Genomic DNA, 19,686 nt, shown 5'->3' on the forward strand with positions numbered 1-19,686 from the left:
TGCGCTGAAAGGGGATCGGAGCCGGGAGAGGAGCGGACCCGCCCGGGCTGAGCTCCAGCTGCCGACCCGGGGGAAGGGCCACACTTAAAGCCCCTTTTTCCATCTTCCAGGCCGGCTCCAATGTCGTCTCCGCTAAGCCCTCTTCCGTTTTCCTTTACTTCCTTGGAGCTCTCAGAATACATACAAACCTCCCACCATTGGTTTTGAAGCCTTTCTTGCCCCTTCTACCCACCTCTATCCCCAAGAACGTGAGCAGGGGCCTGGCGTTCGATAAATGATAACTGGGGAGGGGGAGGGCAAGTGGAACAGTCTTTCCAGGGACATTATTTTCGTCTTCTTTAGTCTCCAAAATAAACTCAGGATCTTTTCTTCCCTCATCCCCACCAGCCTCCTGGAGGACCAACCCTGCCCTGCCCCCCCTCTCCACCCCTACTCCCTCCAACCCCCACCACTGGCCTATGTGCCTGAGGGAGAAATTGGCAGGTACCCCTTACCTGCCCAGCTTCCACCTCTCCCTGTCCTGACCAGTCAGTTCAGTTTCTCTCCCCTCCTCTACCACTAACCCAGGTCCCTCTGCCATTCTAGCTCTGCACGGACAGGCTCATTGCACCCGTGAGTGTGAGTGTGATGTGAGAGTGTGTGTGTGTGTGTGTGTGTGTGTGTGTGTGTGTGTGTAGAGCCAGGAAACTCAAGTGAAATAGTCTCATTTCCCCCACACACCCACACCCTTCATATCTCTAACATGCTCCATTTCACTGGCTGCCTCCAACAAAGAAATAGCTGGGAGCTGTGAAAAAAAATAGGGTGTCAGGTCCAGGGAAGGTGTGAGGTTTATAACAGACAGAGAAGAGGACTGGGCCAGGAAAAATGACTGGCTAGGAAATTCTCTTTGCTCCTGTCCAAACCTTGACCCTTCCCACTTCTATCACTACCACCATTCCAGTCTCCTGACACTCCTAGAGGAGAAGCCAAACCCAGAAAGGACAGAAGAAAGAACAGTTCTGCCCTCCCCTCCAGCTTGTCAGCCCACTCAAGCAGAACCATTCCTGACACAAAGGAAGTGTCTTTTTGCTCCCTGTAACTGGAGAGCCAACGGCCGGTCATCTGAGGCTACAGGCCCCAAAGCATGTGTATGTGCTGGGGAAGAGGTTGGAGGTCTCAGGCAGGATAAACCAAGGGCTGATGCGTGAGGAGGTGGTGTAGCTTAGGCCAGAAAGCAGCGACCCCAGTGGGGCCCCATTTTATCCCAACAGCCCTGGGACCCAGGCAGGGTAGTCCTCCATTGTGCAGAGGGGAAGACTGAGGAGCCAATCGGGGACAAGCAGTTCTCCTGATCCTGAGTGTCCCCATTCCCTTCTCGTCCTTAATAAGGACCCTCACACAATACCTACCTGTGTGGCTGTAGAATGGAATCTAGTCCCTTCCAGTCCCAGCTTTGGATGGCTGCCTCAGCTCTGGGGCCCTTCCATACCAGGCCAAGAGGACGGGAGAAAGCAGGGCTCCAGGACTCTGAGAGCCAGAGAACTAAGTGTGTCTGGGAGGTGCTGCTGCCTCGCTCCTGGAACCGCAGTTCAAAATTCAAGACGATCCCCCCCTCACCGCCCCGCCCTGCCCCAGGAGCTCAAAAGTATCATCTTCACGTGTATCATCTCTGCGGGCTCAGAACAGCTCCCATCCACTAAGGCTCTGGTCAGGAGTGAGTGGGTCTGGGATCCTGGTGGAGGCTGGGAGTCGGTCAGCAGCAAGGGCTGCTTCAGGGGCTGGAGGGGAAGGGTTCCCCAGGAGTATGAGGGCAGATGGGGCCAGACCCAGGGCTGCAACTATGCTTCTTGTCTGGAGGTGGAAAGAGGAGAAGGAGAGGAGGGAGGGAGCATGTGGGCGCTGTAAATGTACCTGTGCTCTAACCCGCTCCCCCTACACACACCCCCACCCCTACCCCCGCCCCCGCCGCAGGACGCATCAGCCCAAGGTTGACCAGTGGGACCCAGGAATGTCCAGCAATGCCACAGTATCCAGATATTTTCCGAACCTAAATGTCCCTTTCTGTAGAGTGAGGCAAGGAGCTGGCCACATTGGTGTCCGGACTCAGCAAGGTTGCCAGGGAAAGATGCCCGCATCAGAAGATGCCACCCGGAAAATGTTCACCGGCAGCCTCCGAGTCAGGGCTGCCCCCTCCTCTTCTCACTCCCCTTCCCCTCCTCCTCCCCAGCTCTGCCGCTGGGCCCCCGCCCCCGCCCCGCCTCCAGTATGCGATGGGGGGCGGGCAGCGGGCAGAGCCGTGAGCTGAGAAGCTCAGCGGACGCCGCCACCTGATCCCATCCAGGCGCGGAGAGGCGAGCGACGGGTGCTCGGTGTGCAGGGCCCCGGCGCCCTCGGACCCGCAGCCGATTTCAGGAAAAGGGTTGGGAGGTAGCGGCGACCACCCGCCACCCGGGACGGAGGCAGAGCCCGCGCGTGAGTATTGCGGTAGCCAACCTGGGGCTGGGAGGAGGGGTGGACCAGTCCAGGACGGGGGACGAAGGATGGGCGGGAGAGTGTCCTAGGGGTGCAGTGCCTGGAGAGCATGAGGGGCGCAGTGTCTGGGGAGCGGGAGAGGACTGGGTGAGAGAGCGAATCTGGCCTATCCCCTATGGCGAGCAGATCCCTGTGACAGATCCCTGGGGGAGGTTGGGATGAAACTGAAGGAATGGAGGTAGGGGGAGGTAGAGAGTGATGGAGAGAGCAGGGGAGAGGAATTCGGATACAGGGATGACGTTGAGGACAGGGAAAGGGGGCTGGAGGGACCTGGTGCAGGCAGAGGAAAAAGGAAGAAAAGGAGGGAGGTGGAAAGATATTTGATCTCCTGGGACACTCATTTGCAGCCTCCTTAGCCTTTGGCCCCTTCTCTCTAGAGGGAGAAACTGTTTACTGGGCTGTGCCATCTTCAAGTGAGGATGGAGTCTCCAGGTCAGCCAAAGGTCAGGTTGTCAGGTCTGGGTGGTCCAGGCCAGCGCACCCTCCTCCTCTAAATGCACCACTGTTAGCCCTACAGCTTGGAGGAGAGAGAAGGGCTCACTGGGGAGTGGGTGGGCACCCAGGCCAGTTTGCTGAGCTCTGGCTAGCTATTCCATTTCTTCTTTGGTTCCCTGGAGAAGGGAAGGCAATTTGCAAAACCGGGCAGCAGCCTGAGGTAGGTTGTCCTGACTAAAATTAGCACTGATATTCTGATGAGGTTGGGCACACTGGCCTGTCTGGAATGGCTGAGGGAAACTCTCCATGAAGAAGACACAGGGGAAGCCGGGAAGTAGTTTGAAGCCTATGAGGGCCCTGGCCCCAGCAGACCCACCCACACCAGCCTGGAGACCACAGAGCAGACTCAGCCCCTCCCGGGTGTCAGGACCCTGACTCCATCTCCAGGAGAGGCACCAAGGAGTGAACTTGCCAAGGGAAGGGAGGCTGCCTCCAATGTCCGAGCAGCACTCTTGGGACCTGGGATGTTTATCCTGGCTGAGTGCCCACCCAAAGGAGACAGGGGTACTGATTTCAAACACCTGAAGGTCTGTCATGCAGAAAACGGTCCGTGTGGTCTAGGAGGGCAGCGCCGGCCACAATGCAGAGCGGAAGGTGGAAGGGGACAAGCTGAGGATCCTAGCTATCCCAGAAAGAACTTTGGAACAGCCAGTGCTGCTCAGAAATGGACCAGGCTGTATCTGAAGGTGATGAGCATTCTGTCACTGATGGTGGCCAAGCAGAAACTGGTGCCTGGGGAATTCTTGTGCTGATGATGGCCGGTTCCAAGGGAGCCTCACACTGGGGTCTGGCTGGCTGGCTCCTCAGGGCTAAGGGGAGTGGCATGGAGCGGGCCACCAAGCAGTCCATCGCCCTTCTCTGTGTGACCTGGTTGAAACATCTCCCAGAGAAAATTCCACTACAGCTACCTGCAGGCTTGACATCTTTGGCTAATCCAGAATCCTCTAAAAAATAGGGTGGTTTCAGGGAGTTTAGCAAAGATGGGAATAGGCTGGGCCCTCACTTTGCCCCTTCGGGGAACTCCTGTCTGGCCACTAAGTCTTCTAGGCAGGATAAATGACAAAAGGGAAGAAGGCCTCCATCCTGAGAGGGCCACTGGCTCTGACTTCCTCCTGAACGCTGCCCACCCAGACAGAGCCAGTCCTCCTCTGCCCCAGCAGGGGGTGGGGGTGAACTTTCTCCTTGGTTGTCCTCTGTGGCTGGACCCTTCACCGCCCTTGGCTCCAGGCGGATTAAGTCTGTCTGCAAGCTAATGGAGGGAACAAGGTGCTGGGGCCTGGAAGGAAGGGAAAGGCATAACCAGACATCTTTCCACCCAATCAGGTCTCAGTGTAATCCAGGATTAATTGTGGGGGGAAGAAGAGGGACTGGAAGCCAAGCCCAGGGCCCCCAGGAAAGGTGATGGTCAAAAGAGTTTTCACATTACCTCACCCCTCCTGGGACTCAAGTGTCCTAGTTCCACACATGCACAGGCCCGTAAGGTTCCAGGCCCCCCCTCCCTTTTGGAGAGGCGGGTATATGAGGCTGAAGCTGAACCAGAACCTGGAGCCTGAGGCCGCTGGGGCAGAGACCCCACCCTAGCTGACAGGCATTGCTACTGAAGCTGACTTTCCACTGGAGTTGCCAAGGGCTGTGCTGCCCTTGAGCCAAAGCCTTCAGGTGTGGGGACAGGCGACTGGCCAGAAACCAGGTTCTTCTGCCTCTCACACCTGTCACTCACCTGGAATGCAGGCCCACCTTCTCCAGGAGTTCCTCAGCAGGAGCCCCTCTGCATCCCCACACCCTGCCCCACGCCCAAGCTGCCATCCACTGCCTCTCACTGTAGAGCAAGCTGCTGGGGTGGCCAGGGTTTCAGGTGTTTGGGGATGGAATCCAGATAGGGTTCCAGGATTTCAAGCCCTTCCTTTCTCTCCCTCATGGGTTTATTGGTCTTGAACCCTCAGAGCAGGAGCCCAAGGTAGGAGGGCTCAGGGCTCAGAAGCGGGCAGAAGTGCCAGAGGTCAGGGAAGGCTGGGGAAATCAGTTCTTTGTGGAAGCAGCACACCTGTCTAAGGGTATGGACTCTGGAGCCAGAAAGAGCAGGTCTGATCCCGGATTCTGCTAATACCTGCTCTGTGACCCAGACAAGGGGCTTCATTTTTAGAGCCTCAGGTTCCTTGTCTGTAAAGTGGGAATAATATCTGTTAGGGTTGAGATGATGAAACAAGATTAAGTATATAATAGCATAGTACAAATAGTAAGTCCCTGTGTCAGAGACTTGAGAAGGTGAAGGCTTGGTCAGTGTTTCTGAGGAGCTCAGTTTCTGGGGGGTCAAGACCAACCTTTCGCCGAAGCCATCAGGTAAGGAGGGGAAACCTTGAGTTGAGACTCCTGTGATCTGAGCCAAGCCACAGTGCCAAGTCTACTGGGGAGACAGATACAAATGGCCACGAGACAAAGAGGAATTGGGGGCACAGAGAGAAGCAGAGACAGGGCTTAAGGGAGTGGCTATAGCCTGAAGGGCTGGCCACACCCCAGAGCCTGTAATTCCACCCAAGACTAAGTTATCTGGAGCAGTGTGGAGATAGGGTCTTGGTGACGGGAGGCAGGAATCTGATCTTCCCTGGCCTCTCTGCTCACCCCACTCTTGGGAGCTCTCCTTTGCAGCAGTCTGCTGGGGCTGAGAGCCCATCTCCTCTGCCCACTACAAACCTGTTTGCCTTCTTCCCCTGCCAGGCCTCTCAGGAACACTGGCCCTGCTACCAGAGCCTCAGGAGCCCCCATGAGTGCCAGCAGTGGGTGTCCTGGATAGCAAGACCTGGCTAGTCCAGGGGTGGGTACGCTATCATGCCACCCATCCTCCAGCGCCTGCAGCAGGCCACCAAGATGATGAGCCGCAGGAAAATCCTGCTGCTGGTGCTAGGGTGCAGCACCTTGAGCCTCCTCATCCACCAGGGTGCACAACTCAGCTGGTAAGGAGCAGGGGCCTTGGTGAGGGGGCGGGGCCCAGGGCAGTTGTGGCATTCAGGGGGCCAGCTGCCTGGTTAACACCAGGACTGAGAGCCCTTCTTCCCACTCCTTGCACCTGCCGGAAGAGTCAGTCTTCTGCTGGGCTTTGTCCTTCCCTCTGAAGTGCTTTCCACACATCTCTTTATTTTTTATTATTTTTTAAAAACATATTTATATTGATTTCAGAGAGGAAGGGAGAGGGAGAGAGAGAGAAAGAAACATCCATGATGAGAGAGAATCATTGATTGGCTGCCCCCCATATGCCACACACTGGGGATCAAGCCCACTCCTGGGCATGTGCCCTGATCAGGAATCGAACCATAACCTCCTGGTTCATAGGTTGATGCTCAATAAGCCATGCTGGCCGGGCACCATACATCTCTTTAGATCCACACAACCTCCCAAGGCATGGATTGATCTTCATTAAAATGGGAGCGACTTGCTCAAAGTCACATAGCGAGTCAGTGACTAAACCGGGACTCGAATCCAGCCCAAACCCAGTGCCTCCCCAAAGGGCTGCAAACAGCTTCTCACTGCTTCCGTTGTGCTGGGCAAGTCCTCTCACTGCTCTGAGCCCGTTTTCTCATCGGTAACACAGAAATGATGGTGTGACCTAGCTAGTCACCCTGACACAGGATACCATGTGACCAATAGGAGCCCTGACCCTACTCCTGGCTCACGTGTGAACCCAACGAATACCTGCACTCCTCAGAGCCCCAACTTTCCCATTTTCTACATGGTCTGCCCAGGAGAATGATGTGAGTGGGCCCAATCCCCGCGATTTGCTGGTCTTTAAAAGGGCATCTGTGTAGACATTATCCTGAACCCAAATCAGCCACAGATAGGAAATCTCAATGGTGTTCTCAAAGCTGCTTAGCGTTTCCTCTTTACATTATGACTAGGGTGGTAGAAAAGAAATAGGAGAGTGACTCAAAGTCTGAAAAGATCTTACAGGTTTACCTGTAATCCCAAACATCCTTTCAGGATTGAGGAAAGAAATGAAAGCTTCATGAAGGCTAGGATTGTTATCTGTTTTCTATACGATCATATTTCTGAGCCTAGAACAGTGCCTGGCACAGAGATGATAAAAAAAATATTGGCTGAATGAGTGAATAAAGCTCCAGAGGTCTTCACAGAATCATATGACAAATGGGTTGCCTCAAAGCCTTTGCCGCGCATCCACAAGGTGAGGAGCCAGTGAAAAAGTAAAAGTGAAAAACAAGAGAGAGCAAGAGGACTTGGTGACCTTATCTGGGTTGCCGGACTATGTAAATGACATTTTTCTTCTGAGCCTGTTTCTTCATTTTTAGAGTGGAATTCCTCAAGGATCTCCAAAGGCCATTCTCCCTCTATTAGTTATCTATTTCTGTGTAACCAAATTACCTCAAAACTTAGCAGCTGAGCACATCAAACATTTATTATCTCACTTCTGTGGGTCAGGAACCCAGGTGGGGCTTAGCTGGGTACCTCTGCTCAAGGTCTCTCATGGGGCTGCAGTCTCATCTGAAGGTCTGATTGGAAGGGCTCCCCTTCCAAGCTCACTCATGTGGCTGTTGGCAGACTTCAGTTCCTCAAGCAGGGTGATGGACTGAAGGTCCAGTTCCTTGGTAACTGTTGCCATGGGACGCCTCCCCATAGGGTGGCTCACAGGATAGCAGCTTGCTCACCATGCCACATGAGTTGTCCTAGATAAGACACAGAGATAGAAGCCATAGTCTTTTTATAGTGTAATCTCACAAGTGACATCCATCATTTCTGCCCTATTCTATTCTTTAGAGACATCAATAAGTCCCGCCCATACTCAAGGGGAAGGAAATATACAACAGCATGAATACCAGGAGGCCAGCAGGGATCACGTGGGTCATCTTAGAGGCCGCCTACCATACCCCTCTACTGCTCTGTGGGTAAAGCCCAAAATGGGCTGCTCTGTAGCCCACCCCACCATCCTTGGGAAGGGGCAGGGCTCACACCCTCTCACACCCTCCTCCCTGCACCCCTCCCTGGACCCTGCAGGTACCCCAAGCTGTTCCCTCTGAGCTGCCCGCCTCTGCAGGACTCACCACCGCGCCCCAAGCACATGACCGTGGCCTTCCTGAAGACGCATAAGACTGCGGGCACAACGGTGCAGAACATCCTGTTCCGCTTCGCCGAGCGCCACAACCTGACGGTGGCCTTGCCGCACCCGCGGTGCGAGCACCAGTTCTGCTACCCGCGCAACTTCTCGGCGCACTTCGTGCACCCGGCCACGCGGCCGCCGCACGTGCTGGCCAGCCACCTGCGCTTTGACCGCGCGGAGCTCGAGGGCCTCATGCCGCCGGGCACCGTCTACGTCACCATCCTGCGGGAGCCCGCGGCCATGTTCGAGTCACTCTTCACCTACTACAACCAGTACTGCCCGGCCTTCCGGCGCGTGCCCAACGCGTCCCTCGAGGCCTTCCTGCGCGCGCCCGAGGCCTACTACCGCGCGGGCGAGCACTTCGCCATGTTCGCGCACAACACGCTGGCCTACGACCTGGGCGGCGACAACGAGCGCAGCCCGCGTGACGACCCCGCCTACCTGGCGGGCCTCATCCGCCAGGTGGAGGAGGTCTTCTCGCTGGTCATGATCGCCGAGTACTTCGACGAGTCGCTCGTGCTGCTGCGGCGCCTGCTGGCCTGGGACCTGGACGACGTGCTCTATGCCAAGCTCAACGCGCGCGCCGCCAGCTCGCGCCTGGCCGCCATCCCCGAGGCGCTGGCGCGGGCCGCGCGCGCCTGGAACGCGCTGGACGCCGGCCTCTACGACCACTTCAACGCCACCTTCTGGCGCCGCGTGGCGCGGGCCGGCCGCGCGTGCGTGGAGCGCGAGGCGCGGGAGCTGCGCGAGGCCCGCGAGCGCCTGCTGCGGCGCTGCTTCGGCGAAGAGCCGGTTCTGCGGCCGGCGGCTCAGATCCGCACCAAGCAGCTGCAGCCCTGGCAGCCCAGCCGCAAGGTGGACATCATGGGCTACGACCTGCCCGGCGGTGGCGCTGGCCCGGCCACTGAGGCCTGCCTCAAGCTGGCCATGCCCGAGGTCCAGTACTCCAACTACCTGCTGCGCAAGCAGAAGCGCCGGATAGGTGTGCGGACCCGGCCCGAACCCGTCTTGGACAATCCCCCGCCGCCTCGGCCAATCCGGGCGCTGCCCCGCGGCCCCCAAGGCCACTGAGCTCTGGGAATCAGGCCTCGGGGCTACCTCCAGGTCCTGCCGCATCAGGACCCCTACTTCCGAGGGGCTTCAGCCCCACGCTGTACTGGGGAGGGGGGTGCCTCACCCTATCTGAGCCCGCCTCCCTGGGGTAGGCTGAACCCCGTCCTCCAGGAGGGAGCTGATAGGCCCGATGGAGCCCCGGGCGTCCCCTCCTCCTTCCTAGCTGGAAGTCTGAGACCTGCCCAGAACTGCCCTACCCATTTCTGGGGTTGAGCCCTCCCTCCACCAGTTTCCAGAGCAGGTGGGCCCAGGCTGCAGAGGAGTTCCGCCTGCCAGCCTCCAGGAGCCCTTGCTTTTCCTCACAGGGGCCAGAGGTCCCCACACCACCCGTCTTCCAGGTTCCACTCTCACCACAGACCTAAGCTGCTCCCAGACTCCTAGAACCAAGAGTTCTTGGGTTGGGCTTTTTGTTTTGTTTTGTTTCTTTTTTTTTTAATAAAAAATATCTCTCAAATGTGCAGGTTAGATGGCAGTCATTGAAAGCCAGATTCCCCACATTGGATGAGGCAGGTGCCCAAGAATAGCTGTGCCAGCCTCAGTTCCTCCCCTTGATTGACTGAGCCACCTCAGCCCCACTCATTTCCTTTGAGAAAATGTAAATCATTTTCATTCAATTCAGCAACATTTACTGAGCATCATCTCTAACAGGGACGCAGGTGAACAAGGCAGCTAGAGCCTTTCTCCTTTATGGAGCTCATGGGGAGACATTGAAACTGGAGCAGACAGTTAAGGAAGCGGAAGGACTGCAGGGGGTTAGAACCAAACAGCAGCTCCTTGGGCAGAGTGGAGGCCAGAAGGAGGATCATTCTAGGTAAGGAGGTGCTGACCTCAGAATTTTACCTCCTCATTTTGAGTCACTGACTTTACCACTGGCCTTCCTTCCCACAAGAAGACAATCCTGACGTAAATGAGGACCATTCCCTGCCCCTAGTGTCCTTTAGCACAGCAAGGCGTTCAGCATCTTCAAATGAAACCTCTCTTAAAACTAGCAGAGAATCAGGACTTTTTCTGTTACTTTCTTTTCTACTTTGCAATGTACAGCTACATTGACGTATCTGGGCAAGTAAGCATAGCTCACGTGGTCTACTAGGTGCCAGCCACTGTTTAAGGGATTTATATATGAGATAGGTACCATTTCATGGGTGAGGGAACTGAGACTTGGAAAGGTTATGTGACACTCAGGGTCACACTCAGGGATAGAGTGTCAGCCTGTGGATCGAAAGGTCCCAGGTTCAATTCCAGTCAAGCGCACGTACCTCAGTTGCAGGCTCCTCCCAGGCCCGGGCCCTGGTCAGGGCTCATGCAGGAGGCAACCAATTGATGTGCTTCTATCGCATTGCTATTTCTCTGTCTTTCCCTCTCTTCCACTCTCTCTAAACATCAATGGAAAAATATCCTCGAGTGAGGATAAAAAAAAAAGAAGAAAAAAGAATCTGTGCTCCTAAGTGCTGTCACAGGGCCATTCCAATAAAGGAGTTCACATGCTCCAGGCCAGGCTGACACCCAGGGCCTTCCCCCCAAAGAATGTCAAGGGAAGAAAGCAAGACATTGCTAGCAGCTTCTCTTTACTTTTCAAGAAGACCATCAGTGACCTGTTTGGGTAACGAAGATCGCAAGGGTTGCCTGACAAATTGTATGACGCGCAGTAGACTTGAAAAGGGGCTGTTTTGATAGCACCCCACTTTTTAGCAGTGGAGTTCTGGAAAGGCAAAAAGGCAATCATTATAGACATGCAAATGCATAATTAGACTTCCGGCATTAAACAGCAGTAGAGAATTGTACTAGACTCAAAGACAAGCATGGTATGGTCCCCAGGCCCACAGGGTGTCTGCCACTGTCCCCCCTCTCCCTGTCTCTAGCCCTGGCCTCTGGTCATATGTTTGCCAGGAACATCCTTTCACCTTGCCCTGGGTGCTCCTGGGAAACTCAGACCTGCCTTTAAGATTTGCCTTTCAGGCCTCTCCTGCTTCCCTGACCCTCAGGCACCTGGGCTCTCCTTTATAAACCTGCCCCATTGCAGCAGAGAGCACAACTCTGGACTCAGAAAAATCTGGATCCAGAGACTAACTGGAAACATCAGGCCCTCGGAGGCGGTTTCTCTTTTGAAACGAGGACAGACCCTAAGTAAGCACCGAATTGAATGTCAGCCTTCAGTGGCTGAGCAAGGGGCCTCTGGGACACCTTGGTCCAAACATCTCCAGCTTCAGCCACATCCCGGGGGAATAGGCTTAGCCCCTGGGACCCCAGGGCTCTGCCAAGAGACTCCTTCCAACAGCACACGTGACGCTGCTCACTCTGTGCCCGCCCTGCAGGTCTCCGGAGCTTTGGCAGCAGGTGAAACGCGGTCCCTGCCTGGAGGAGCTCACATCTCAGACAGATGAATAAGTAGCAACCGGGGTGAGGACTTGATGGAGGCCATTACCTCCATAGGTGCTTTGGAGTTCAAACTCTGGCTCTGCCACTTCCTGGTTACATGACTTTGGTCTTAGTCCTGGAGCCGCACGTTGCTCGCCTTTGAAATGAACCACTTCCCTGGTGGGGAGTGAACAGTATCTGACATGAGGCGCCCAGCACAAGTGCCTGGCACATGGAGATGTTCCCAAAGCTGATGTTGTGCGGGTTCCCCCAGGGCTGACACCCTTCACAGTGTAGAAGCTCCAGGCTGGCACAGCCATTCTGAACGTTTCCCAGCAGGTGGAAGAAAGCATTTTGAAGTAAGGGTGCCTTTTCTTACTTTGCCCAAAGGCCTTGTACGGGCAAGCAGCAGTCTTGATGGTGGTGGTTATCGAAGGATGTGCAGAGTGAGGTGGGAGCAGAAAGGAGCATGGGGGTGTCTGAAGAGGCTCCCCGGAGGAAGGCTATCCCAGCTGCGAACTGGGACGGGGAGGGTACTCCAGACAGAAGCACTGACATCAGGTTGTGAACGGCCTTGAATGTCATGCTTAGACGTTCAGATTGTTCGGCATGGGACGCTGAGTAAATGGAATGGCCAGAGATGACCAGCAGGGAAAGCCCGGCTGTCCCCAGAGCAAAGGGGGTCACCATCAGCCCATCTGTAGCCCATCCCTGACACAGCAGCATCCGAGGGAGGGACCTCTGTTGGAGATGATGGGAAGTCCCCGAGTTGGCAGGAGAAAGGCCTTTTATTTTTTAATTATTTTTATTGATCTCAGAGAGGAAGGGAGAGGGAGAGATAGAAACATCAATGATGAGAGAGAATCACTGATCAGCTACCTCCTGCACGCCCCCGACTGGGGATCCAGCCTGCAACCCTCCAGTCCTCAGGCTGACGCTCTAGCCACTGAGCCAAACCGGCTAGGGCGAGAAAGGCCTTTAATACAGTGCAAATGCTGCCGGGAGAAGGCACATTAACAAGAGCAGTGACACTAGCTAATGTGTGCTGAGCACTGCTATGTGCTACATGCTTTGCTAAGTGCTTTATGTGTTTTAATTTACTTGATTCTTACAACTGGTGAGATAAGTGTTATTCTTGTACCTCTTTCACAGAAGGGGAAACTGAGGTACAAAACAGGTGAAGTGCCCAGGCTTACCCAGCTGGGAGACGCTGAGCTAGCACAGAAGCAGAGCGCTGGGGCTCCCGAGCCCCAGTTTCCACCACTGGAATACATTGTCTCACCCGCTCACACACACCCAGCAATCCCTGCAGGCTCATTATTAACCAGCCTTCTTAGATAAGCCCCCTGGGCTTAAGAGGGAGGCAGGCAGGCAGGGCACAGAGAGAGGAAGGCGGCAATCTGCCAACACAGTTGGGCAGCTTCCCAGGAGGTGGTCGTGGAGTGGAAAGGGGACTGGAGAGCAAGAGAACCCGAGGATAGGGGACTGGCCACCCAGCGGGGATGGAGGGGGGAAGGGATGCGATGGAGGAGGTGAGCGTGCAGCCCCTCTCTCGGTTTCATAGACCTGAGATCAGCTCCTGTGAACCAGCAGGATTGCAGGAGACCGAGGACCCCAGCAGCCAGCCGACTCCTTGCCAAGAGTTCCCAGCACATTCCAGTGAGCAAAGGACAGGCCAGGAACAGCCTCCTCCACCCCCAGCCCAATTTCATGGGGTTTTCACAACACTGGCCATTGGAGTCAGTCTAACACCCCATTACAAATGGGGGGTTGAGTTCCAGAGAGGGGGTGTGGCTTCCAGAGGTGGCCTAGAGCCAGGCCAATGACAGGAGTGAGGACACTCCCATAAACTGGAGCCACAAGAGGCAAGGTCCTGGGTCCTCTATCCCACCTGTGTCCCCAGCTCTCAGTTTCAGGACTGGCACCCCCATTCAAGCAGATCCTCATGCCCCAATTCTTGGTGTCTCTTCAATGTCTCCCTCACCCTTTCCCCAGCGTCACCATGTCTTGTACATTCCAAATAACTGGCATCTACCACCTCTCTTTCCCCACAACATCTGCCTTAGTCCAAGCCATCAGAGTTTCTCCACTGGTTACGTCAGCAGCCTCCTAACTGCCCTGCCTGCCTCAGGCTCCCCACAGCAAACCCAGTCTCCTCTCCATGTGCAGAGTGACCCTGCTTGAAGCCACCTGATCCTATCACTCTCTTGTTGAAACACCGCCCTCGTTTACCAGGCCCACAGGGCCCATCCTAGCCTGACCCCCACCCCCCCAAAAAAATAACCTTTCAGCTACACCTCCATTGTCCCCCAGCCACACTGGGTTACCCACCATTCTCTTGAAAGCTGAATTTTATCAGCCAGTGGTTGAACACAATGAAATTACATGAAAAATTAAATGAAAGGTTATATAAATTAAATTATATAAACTGATCATTAAATCAATTATATCAACAACAAAGGTAATAAATGCTCATAATTCATTACTTTGTAATTAACTTAGTAGATTTTACTATTATTTATATCTTAAGCATATCTATATCTATTGTATGTATCTGGTGGAAATCTTATGGAATGGTGTGCTACTTATACATATCTCATACAAACAGTGTTCAGTGACCTTACATTGGTAACATGCAATCAGCCATGATGCGAGTAGCTATACTACAGATCATCAAACACTGCAAATCAGAGGTTGACTTACTGTTTTGTTGTTCACCTAGACCAGGGATCAACAAACTATAAGCCAAATCTGGCCCACCACCTGTTTTTAATAAAGATTTATTGGAACACAGCCACACTCATTCATTTGCTTATTGTTCTGAGGCATTTTGTACTACAATAGCAGAGTTGAGCAGCTGCAGCGAAGGCTGTATAGCCCCCAAAGCCTAAACTATTTACTATTTGGCCCTTCAGGAGAAAAGTTTGTTACTCAATAACAAAAACAAAAATATCAACCAACACTCACATCAGAATTACGCATGGAGAGATGGGTGCTAAACACTTACCAGCATATCACTGCCTGAGGAGCTGGGCCCAGTCACACCTCCATTCTGTGCCCAGAGTGTTTTCAGTCCTCTGCTCCACTGGAGAGCTGCTACCCGTTCTTCAAAACCCAATTCAATGTCCCTTTTTCCATGCTGCCTGGATCCGTTAGCTATGTGCTGCTGTGTGACAAACCACCCCAGAACATCATGGCTTTTTAAAAATGTACATTTTTATTGATTTCAGAGAGAGGAAGGGAGAGGGGGAGAAAGATGGAAACATCCATGATGAGAGAGAAACATTGATTGGCTGCCTCCCGCGCGTGCGCGCTCGCGCGCGCACACACACGCACACTCTGGGGATCTGGCCCACAACCCAGGCATGTGCCCTGACCGGGAATCCAACCATGACCTCCACGCCAGCCGGGCCATAATGGCTTTAAAAAACTTATTGTTCCTCACTAGATCAGGGGTCATCTGGGTGGTTCTTCTGATCTGGACTGAGCTTGATCGATCTCACGATGCTGAGCTCACTCATGGTACGTGGTCAGCTGGCGGGGTGACTGGCTAGTCTAAGAAGGCCTCAGCGAGACGACTCAGCTGTGCTCCATATGGTCCCCCCCTTATCTTCAGCAGATGAGCCCGGGCTTGTTCTCATTGGCCAAGTGTGTGCCCAAGAGAGTCAGGGGAAGGGGGCAAGTTCTCTTGAGTCTTTCAAGAGACGCTCCACCACTTCTGCCACTTGGATTGGCCAAAGCCAGTCACAAGCCAGTCCGGATCCCAAAGTGGGGGCATAGATGCTGCAAAGTCACGTTTCAAGGGGCATTATGGATAAAAGGCGGAGGAGAACTGGGGCTGTTCATATATTCACTCTCTTACAGTACCTTCTCCTCCTTCCTCAAGCAGTGGAGCTGCTCCTGATTCAGTGTTCAAACAGCACTGCTAGGAAGCAAGACAAGACCGTCATACGCACTTTGTTACGATAAGGAATCAACCAGAGACATTGATTTATTTGCCTTGTGGAGACGTAGGTGGAGCTCTAACGCTCTTCTAAAAAAGAAAACTGGCAATTTTTACGTCTTTTTAAAAAAATATATTTTATTGCCCTGGCTGGTTTGGCTCACTAGATAGAGCATCGGCCTGGGGACTGAAGCGTCCCGGGTTCTATTCCGGTCAAGGGCATGTACCCTGGTTGCAAGCACATCCCCAGTAGGGGGTGTGCAGGAGGCAGCTGATCCATGCTTCTCTCTCGTGGATGTTTCTAACTCTCTATCCCTCTCCCTTTTTTTACAGAGAGGAAAGGAGAGGGATAGAGAGTTAGAAACATTGATCAGCTGCCAAGGTACATGCCCTTGACTGACGGTCTATCCACTGAGCCAAACCTGTTAGGGCAATTTTTACTTCTTTTAAAGTTACTGTATCAGCCTGGCTGGCGTGGCTCAGTGGTTGAACATCTACCTATGAACCAGGAGGTCAAGGTTCGATTCCTGGTCAGGGCACATGCGGGCTTGATCCCCATTGTGTGGCGTGCAGGAGGCAGCCAGTCATCATTGATGTTTCTATCTCTCTCTCCCTCTCCCCTCCTCTCTGAAATCAATAAAAATATATTTGTAAAAAATAAAGTTACTGTATCGGCCAGGATTTGATCAGAGAAACAAAGTTATCGGGAGTTGTTGTATATGGTAAATATGTATTATAGGGGTAAGACCTAACATATAATTATGAGAGCTGATTATGAGACTGTTGTCTTTTTAGCTGGTGCTGGAGCCCAAAGCAGCAGCAGACAGTTGGGATGTTGTGGGGTGAGGGGAGCAAGAACACACTGGCACCTGTGAGGATGAGCTAGCACCTACAGGATGGACCAGAAGCCACATCCATCTCTTGCTGCATCTGAGCCTCCAACTTTGATGATGCACATGACCTACAGGAGAAGCCGGCGCGCTCTCAGGGAGCTCAACATACACCTGGAACAGGAGGGACAGAGATTGGAGGATCTGGTGAAAGCTGGAGGAGCTGTGGACCCAGCTGCTGCCCCACGCCAACAGGGTGAGCTAGCAAGTTAGGGTCCCTGTGAGCGAGCTGCAACGGCTTCTGGTGGCCCCGCGCCAACCTTCCTGGCGGAAAAGGTTACAACTCCTGCTTCACTTCTACTCTCCCAATCTTGCACAAAATGTCACCTGTGGCCCTCGCTAAGTCAGGACTGCGGGGAAGGGAATTCTGGGAAACATGGTTTCAGTTTAGCTAAAATGACACTGTGCAAATTCCCTGCAGCTTCAGATGTCAACTTGAATATTATGCCCATGGAGACCAATTTGCATCAAAGACTTTCAGGGATTAAAGTCCACATTCCTGAGGCCCTCGGATTTGTGCTGTGGTTATTTCCCCCATCCCAGAATTTATTGTGAGAACAGTACTCAGTAGCTGGCAGAATCTCCCCCAGGTGGAAATCCCTGGACCTGTCCTCCCACTCCTGCCAAGTTACAAACCAAAAACAGCACCACAACCCTGCAGAAATTATAACTCACCTTCTCGCAGGCGAAAAAGGAAACTTAGTGATGTGGGGATGCCAATCACAACCACAGTTCTAGGTTTGATATCTTTATCGGAGAAAATCAATATAACCCTTAGCAACTGGTGTGTGGCTATGGAACTCATGTTTTCTCTTACCTCCCCATGAGGATGGGGAATGACACCCAGTTTGCCTTTACATAGCAGGGAAACCAGCGAGCCTTTACTGTCTTGCCCCTGGGTCTTGCCATTCTTCTGCAAACCGCAAGGTCCAGGGTCCTCATAGTCTTAACCACACAGAGAACACTGTGCTGATACATGCAACTGATGCCATTATGCTAACTGAACTCTGTGAGCAGGAAACAGCAGCATCTTGGGTGCCTTAGACATACGTGTGCCGACGTCAGAGATGAACCCTGTGGAAGTTCAAGGGCCTGCCGTATCAGGAAAGTCTAGGGGACCAGATTCTTGGGAACGTCCGATATCTTCTTTTTTAAAAAATTGTTATTGACTTCAGAGAGGACGGGAGAGGGAAAGAGAGAGATAGAAACATCAATGATGACAGAGCATCATTGATCAGCTGCCTCCTGCACACCCCACACAGGGGATCAAACCCGCAACCCAGGCACACGTCCTGACTGGGAAGTGAACTGTGACCTCCTGGTTCATGGGTCGATGCTCAACCACTGTGCCATGCCAGCTGGGCTGTCAGATATCTCCTTTTTTTAATTTTTTAAAAATATATTTTATTGATATTTCACAGAGAGGAAGGGAGAGGGACAGAGAGTTAGAAACATCGATGAGAGAGAAACATCGATCAGCTGCCTCCTGCACGCCCCCCACTGGGGATGTGCCCGCAACCAAGGTACATGCCCTTGACTGGAATCGAGCCTGTGACCCTTCAGTCCGCAGGCCGACGCTCTATCCACTGAGCCAAACCGGTTAGGGCCAGATATCTTCTAATGTGAGAGACAAGATGCTGTCCCCTGTACCATCCACCATAAATAGGAGCAATGTGTGGGAGCCAACATATATCACCTTCAGACAAGGTGCTTTGACTCATTTACTGGGTAACCTAGGTAATCCTGACTGGGTAAATCTGACAATGTTAGCTCTGGGTCTAAAAAATGGCTCTTCCAAAGTCCAAGCTGTGATACAAGCTGCCCTACACTTGGGCATTATGCCTGGCAGATCCACGTGCCTGACTTAGGTGTCAGCCAAAGATGCCATGTGGTGCCTCTGGCAAGTCCCAGGAGGAGTGTCACAGCTGTGACCCTTGGTGCTGTGGCCTTGCTAGCCTCTGCCAACGATTCTTCTTCATTCTGAAAAGCAGCTGGTGGCTTGTTACTGAAGCTTGATGCAGACTGAATGCCAGATTTATGGACACCAAGTGATCATCGGACCCAAATGTTCTTCATGAACTGAGTGTTCTCTGAGCCACGGAATCATGAACTTGGATTTGCACAGCTGCATCTCACGGGAAACTGGAGGAGCGTATAGGATGCTGGGCCCAAGCACATCCAGCGGGAACCATGAACCGCCAAAGCAGGTGCTGGGAGTCCCCATGGTATCTGTTTCTATGGCTTCACCTCCTCCCCCTTAGTTTACACTCAAGAGCTTCAAGGGGAAGAGGAAGAAGGACAGGTCTGATTTATGGAAGGCTTTGCACAGTAAGCCAGTGCCAGCCAGAGTGGACAGCTTCTGTGTACAGCCTGTTTCGAGGGATTCCTGTAAGATGGCGGTGAAGGAAAGAAAAATCCTCCCAGTGGGCAGAACGTCAGGCAGTACATGTGTGATCCACGTGGTGCGGAAGGAAAGGAGGCCTGTGGCGCAGGTTGATAGGAACGCATGAGCAGTATCTAAGTGGCTGGCCATTTGCAGAGACTTGGAAAGAACACAGCTGGGAGCTTGATGACATGATAGTCTAGGAGAGGAGAGAGGGCTGTGGCTTCTTAAAACACTCACAGCATGGGAAGACATTCCTGTCCCATGTAAATGCCCATGAGGAAGCAATCAGCGGGGGCGTCCCCACCAGATAGAATGGCCCATCCTATAGATTCCATCAGCCTCTTTCCCCAGGAAAATGGGTGCTTCCTCTGTGGACCCCTGGGAAGAGCAAGACCACAAGATTTCTGTGACAGGAGGTTTCTTTGCTCTTTGTCCAGCTTTGCCGTTGACCCGATGGCTCACATGGGACCATTCCCTTCCCTTTTCTTGACCTTGGTTTCCTAATTTTACAATGAAGGGTTTAGACACAATGATCTTTGATTCTGAACTACGATATAGCCCAGTAGGAGGTATTTGCGAATGAGGCCTGGGAGGGGCCTTGCTGGTGACATCATAGAGGGGAGAATTCTGTGAGAAGAGTCAGGCTTTCCCGGAAACCCCATTGCCACAGGTTAGGTGAGCAGGACAATCCAGATAGGATCCTGCTGGGCCTATGTCTTGAGCTCTTCTTCTTGTTCAAGGGTTCCCAGCATAGTCATTGATCAACCTTCGATGGCAGGAAAGGCTCAAAATGAGACAGACACCAGCAACTTGGATGTGCCCTCTCACCTCAGCTCATCAACCCCACACCACAGACCAGGTCATAGAAGAGCCCACCGCCATCACA

The 19,686-nt window shown here is 53.3% G+C and overlaps 1 protein-coding gene across 2 annotated transcripts; it reads left to right on the top strand.

Annotated features, from left to right (window-relative positions):
- Positions 1 to 2,269: 2,269 nt before the first annotated feature.
- Positions 2,270 to 11,733, top strand: GAL3ST3 (galactose-3-O-sulfotransferase 3). 2 transcript variants are annotated; one of them, XM_080641279.1, is made up of 4 exons: positions 2,270 to 2,454; positions 5,725 to 5,960; positions 7,774 to 7,897; positions 8,011 to 11,733. In XM_080641279.1, exon 4 carries the CDS (start codon positions 8,075 to 8,077, stop codon positions 9,182 to 9,184), a length of 1,110 nt encoding a protein of 369 aa, XP_080497405.1. In that variant the 5' UTR covers positions 2,270 to 2,454; positions 5,725 to 5,960; positions 7,774 to 7,897; positions 8,011 to 8,074; the 3' UTR covers positions 9,185 to 11,733. The 2 variants fall into 2 exon arrangements, with proteins under 2 accessions (XP_080497405.1, XP_080497404.1); XM_080641278.1 differs by lacking the exon at positions 7,774 to 7,897.
- The last annotated feature ends 7,953 nt before the right edge of the window (positions 11,734 to 19,686 follow it).

The sequence above is a fragment of the Plecotus auritus genome, assembly GCF_963455305.1.
Source record: "Plecotus auritus genome assembly, chromosome: 9".
Taxonomy (NCBI): Eukaryota; Metazoa; Chordata; class Mammalia; order Chiroptera; family Vespertilionidae; genus Plecotus; species Plecotus auritus.